General features: G+C 47.4%; 1 protein-coding gene across 1 annotated transcript in view; it reads left to right on the top strand.

The window, feature by feature from the left end:
- Positions 1-599: 599 nt before the first annotated feature.
- The window catches only part of ADCK1 (aarF domain containing kinase 1), a gene marked incomplete at its 5' end in the record, with an annotated part of 26,077 nt that continues 24,812 nt past the window's right edge, over positions 600-1,864 (top strand). Inside the window, one exon of the mRNA XM_009585693.1 lies at positions 600-758. Coding sequence (XP_009583988.1) covers positions 600-758 — 159 coding nt within the window. The remainder of the gene's footprint in view (positions 759-1,864) is intronic.

Below are 1,864 nucleotides of genomic sequence, written 5' to 3'. Positions count from 1 at the left end.
ACTTTTATTGGAAGCGTGAGAAAGTCCATCACATAAAACATGTTTTCAGGTCATGTCTTCAGAGGTGCAAACTGCAATTTTTGTCCCCGTGCCCTTCCTACTGCTCCCAGTCATGTGCTGGCTTTCACCACGTAAGCTAGCTGACGCTGCTGTAATGCATGGGAGTATGCATTGTCAGGTTTCAGGGGGTCATGGTGGGTGGTATTAAATATCTGCAAAATAATTACATGCGAAGGGACAGCTGTTGGCTTCTGCACCCAATTACAGCCAAAGATGCTGACCATGTCTCCAACTTGTTTTCAGGACAGCCTGGAGAGGGATCCCTCACATGCTACCTGATCACTCCATGTCCTAGATGAAATGTGCTGCTGGGTTCTGCTACAGGTTTCCATAAGCAGAGTATCTCCAGGGCACTTCCACGCTTGGCAGGCTTCACTGGGAGGCCAAGCAGTGACAAGGCTCAGGCAGGGGACAGAGGAAGGATGAAAGGGCCAAGCCTGCCCAGCTTCGGCACATGCTGTCTCTGGCCTGTGGATAGGGCTTTCCTTAGGATAGTCTCCGGCACCCCAAGCTGATGCCTCTTTCTCTTCTTCTGGCAGATAAAAGAGCTCTTCGTAAGTTTTGAAGACATTCCCTTGGGAGCAGCATCACTAGCCCAGGTGCACAAGGCAGTGCTGCAGGATGGGAGAACAGTGGCAGTGAAAATCCAGCACCCGAAAGTCCAAGCTCAGAGCTCCAAGGATATTTTGCTCATGGAGGTAAAACTACCTGTTGACTTTGACTTACAGAACAATTGCCATTGAAACCTGTGGGGGCCACATTCACCCATGGTGTAAGCAGGTATAACAACATTATCCTGTAGCTTTGAAACCTCCGCAGAGATAAATGCTGTCTTATGGGAATAATACAGAAAGTTGGCAAGGATTGCAGTGAGGGTGATTGTGTGGGCGGAGAGACTGAACACGAGGGTAAGAGTGAAGGAGGGCAGAAGGAGAAGACAGGTAAACATGAATGACATCAGAGTAAGTCCATATGAGATTTAAAAACTAGAGAGTGAGTCCTGAAGTCTCTCTTCAGCCTGTGTGCCCGTTAACTGGTGGATTAAACTGGTCTCAGTTCCCCTTGCAGTCAGGGCTGTGTGGCCAAGGAAAAATCATTCTCCGTGATTAGCATGTTTTTTTCAGTTAAATTCCAGTGTGGATTCAACAGTGGCTGAGGTTGCTGTGATTCAGTTCTGTTTCTTGATCAGCTCCTTAATGCTGAGCTGATTCATGCTGGAAACAACAACACTGAAATATGAAGAAGGTCATCTAACAGGGGCAGACACACAAATGAGGGATTCAGCTAGGAAAAAAGTTCCAATGCCTGTCTCCTATTCCTCTCCTGAATGGTGGGTACCACTCATGTTCCCAGTGCAAAGCTGTAGCTTCTCCCAAACTTCTAAGTCTAGCCCATTGAAGGGAGGAACTGGAGAAAAGCTGTGGCACTGCACTGGATTGCAATAGTCAAAGATGCCAGTGGTACGGTAGGGGACAGGAAATGGAGACAGGGCTGAGGTGGAGGAGAGGGGAAGGATTAGGTCTGTAAATGGTAACACTAGAGCTTTCAGCTCTCCTAGTAAGCCTATATCTGTATGTATAGTACAGATATATATATATCCATTGGCACATCCATTGGCAGACAGGTATGTCCATGGGACTAAAGAGGGGAAGATTAAGTTGAGGGGGTCTTACAAGTGTTTAGAGAGTACTGCTGATGCAATGACACACAGTTCTCCGTCACAGGAGATCAGGAATCAAAGATCCTGCCAGCACCCTCTCAGAGGAGCACATAACTAAATCTTCTTTGGGCAGCTAAAAAACCC

The sequence above is a fragment of the Fulmarus glacialis genome, unplaced genomic scaffold, assembly GCF_000690835.1.
Source record: "Fulmarus glacialis isolate BGI_N327 unplaced genomic scaffold, ASM69083v1 scaffold36589, whole genome shotgun sequence".
NCBI classification, from domain to species: Eukaryota; Metazoa; Chordata; class Aves; order Procellariiformes; family Procellariidae; genus Fulmarus; species Fulmarus glacialis.
This window is presented reverse-complemented; position numbering and strand designations above follow the sequence as displayed.